We start from the raw sequence: 2,228 nt of genomic DNA on the forward strand, positions 1-2,228 counted from the left end.
TCCCTTGGTTTCATGGTACTCCTCTCTCCTGAATGTCCACCAATCTCACCTAATGTATCTTCTCTGCCTCTCTGCTGGCCCCTTCTTCTTTGCTTGATCTCCAAATGTTGAAGTGCCCAAGAGCCTTATCTTTGGCACATTTCTTTCCTCCTCCATCCCTAAGTGACCTCATTGTGTAGCTTTAAATAAAATCTGTATGCTGAGGACTCCCAATCCATTCTCTATAGGCCTGAGAATTTTGTTTAAAATTCTCAAAAGGCCTCCATCATCCTTAGACACTTGTTTTCCTAGTTTGTGAACCCTACATGATCTGCCCCACTCAACATGGGGCCTGGCAACTAGATCTCCTTCTGCTGACAGATAACTGATAAAGGATACAGGACACCTTCTAATCAGGGGCATTTGGGGGCATGATTGTGTAGAAGATGTGCTCCAGATGGAAGGGACTGGAGAATGCTGTGATGCATGGGAAAGGAGTAGGGGAAGGAAGGAAAGGAATACACTTCTATAATCAGACTCCAGCTTGGAGAAAGTCCTGCTTCCATGGACAACCAATTGCTAAGGCAGCCCCATCAGCAGCAGGGTCTGTGGCAGTAGAAGACCACATCCACTCCACTGGATGGGTGATGGAGAGAGATGGGGTCTGGGTGTTGTAGAGAGAGAAGAGGAGAAGGAGGAATAGCTGCCATTTTGCAAAATTCAATAGACTGCCTATAGCTGGGGCCAAGCAGAGGGCATGGCAACCAAGAATTTAGCCACAGGCTGGACTCAAAAGAAGTTGAGCTGGGACAAATGTGTCTTGGCTGACATGGCAGAGATTGGGAACCTCAGAACCTCAAGACCACAGCTGGGCTCCTTCTCCCCAAAGCCAAGTGCTCTGTACTCTTCTCTTATGCCACCCAAGTGAGGAAATAAAAGCCCCCTCTATCCATGGGAAAACACATGGAGGTATGTCTTACTGTTGTCCAAGTGGTTGGCCTTAATGATCTTCTCTGAGTAGTCAGAAATACTGGAGCATTCAATCTAGAAAAGCACAGAACAAAGGAGCAATGCATCAAAAATACAACCAGCACCAACTTAAGAAACGGAGAAGCTGAGACCTACAGGGGTGCAGTAATGTGCCCACAGCTGTCACTGCTAATCTGTGGCAGATTAAAAACTACAATGCAGCCCTCCCAACTTGTGGGGTGCCTTCACACTGGAGACCCTTGTCTAAGTTGGGAGATTCGGGAGGTGCTGGCAGACCTCACTCTCCTGACCAAGAAAGCATTGGATGAGGTGGCACAGCCACTATCCTCCTGGGAGAGCATGTAGGACCAACCAGAGGTGCTGTGAGCCTCCCTCGATGTTATCTTCCCACCACCCCCAACCCCTAGCCCTCACTGGTTAAACTTGGAACATTCCAGGATAGGGAATATCTGGAAAATGCCAAGTCAGGGCCTTGGGGCCAGTCTCTCTCTCTCCATTTCTCTCACATCTGTCTCCCAGTTTCACTGTCTCCATCTGCTGTCTCTGTCAATTTCCTCTCTCCCTCCCTATCTCTCTCCCTCTCTCTCTTCCCTCTCTCCTGCCATCCCAGCTTCCCTACTGGAGAAGAGCTGTGGGTGGAAGGGGGAACCTGGCACAGGAGAAGCTGAACTGTGAAATGAGCCAGCCTGAAAGAAGCCCAGCTAACTGTGGTGGAGCTGTTTATAAAAGAGCTGTTATAGCAGAAGAGCGGGAGGCAGCCAGGTTGGGACCAGTCACCACAGCTGGAAGGCGCCTGGTGGGACCTTCCTGACAGCTCCTTGGCCGGAGCCCCTGCCAACTTGGAAGCTCCAGCCGACTTGGAAGGCGGTGACAGGTGGCCCTGCCTCTCCCTGTACAGCCCTCCGCTCCCCCGTGTCTAGCAGAGACTGGGGCTGAATCAGGGCCTAACTCAGCACTGCGAGGAAGGTGCTCCGGGGTCAGCATACAGTCTCACCGCTCTGCGGTGGTGTGAGCTCCTTGGCAGTGGAGTCTGACACGGGCAGGAGGCCTCCACCCTGGTGAGCGGGGCCTTGTCAAGGGAAGCCGAAAGGTGGGGAGGGCAGTACCTGTGATCATGACAGGACTTGACCTTGGGCATCAGATTGGCCCCGTACCCTAACCACATGCCTCAGGTGAGTGCATTATAGCTTTTCTGGTCCAGGTTTCCAAAAGACCCTCTACAGCTAAGGACCAAGTGCATTCTGGGCGAAGCGTGAGGA

General features: G+C 51.7%; 1 protein-coding gene across 1 annotated transcript in view; it reads right to left on the minus strand.

The window, feature by feature from the left end:
- Window positions 1–2,228, minus strand: part of PRMT8 (protein arginine methyltransferase 8) — a 70,062-nt gene that overhangs the window by 37,821 nt on the left and 30,013 nt on the right. Inside the window, exon 4 of the mRNA XM_015563751.1 lies at window positions 960–1,023. Coding sequence (XP_015419237.1) covers window positions 960–1,023 — 64 coding nt within the window. The remainder of the gene's footprint in view (window positions 1–959; window positions 1,024–2,228) is intronic.

The sequence above is a fragment of the Myotis davidii genome, unplaced genomic scaffold, assembly GCF_000327345.1.
Source record: "Myotis davidii unplaced genomic scaffold, ASM32734v1 scaffold1219, whole genome shotgun sequence".
NCBI lineage: Eukaryota > Metazoa > Chordata > Mammalia > Chiroptera > Vespertilionidae > Myotis > Myotis davidii.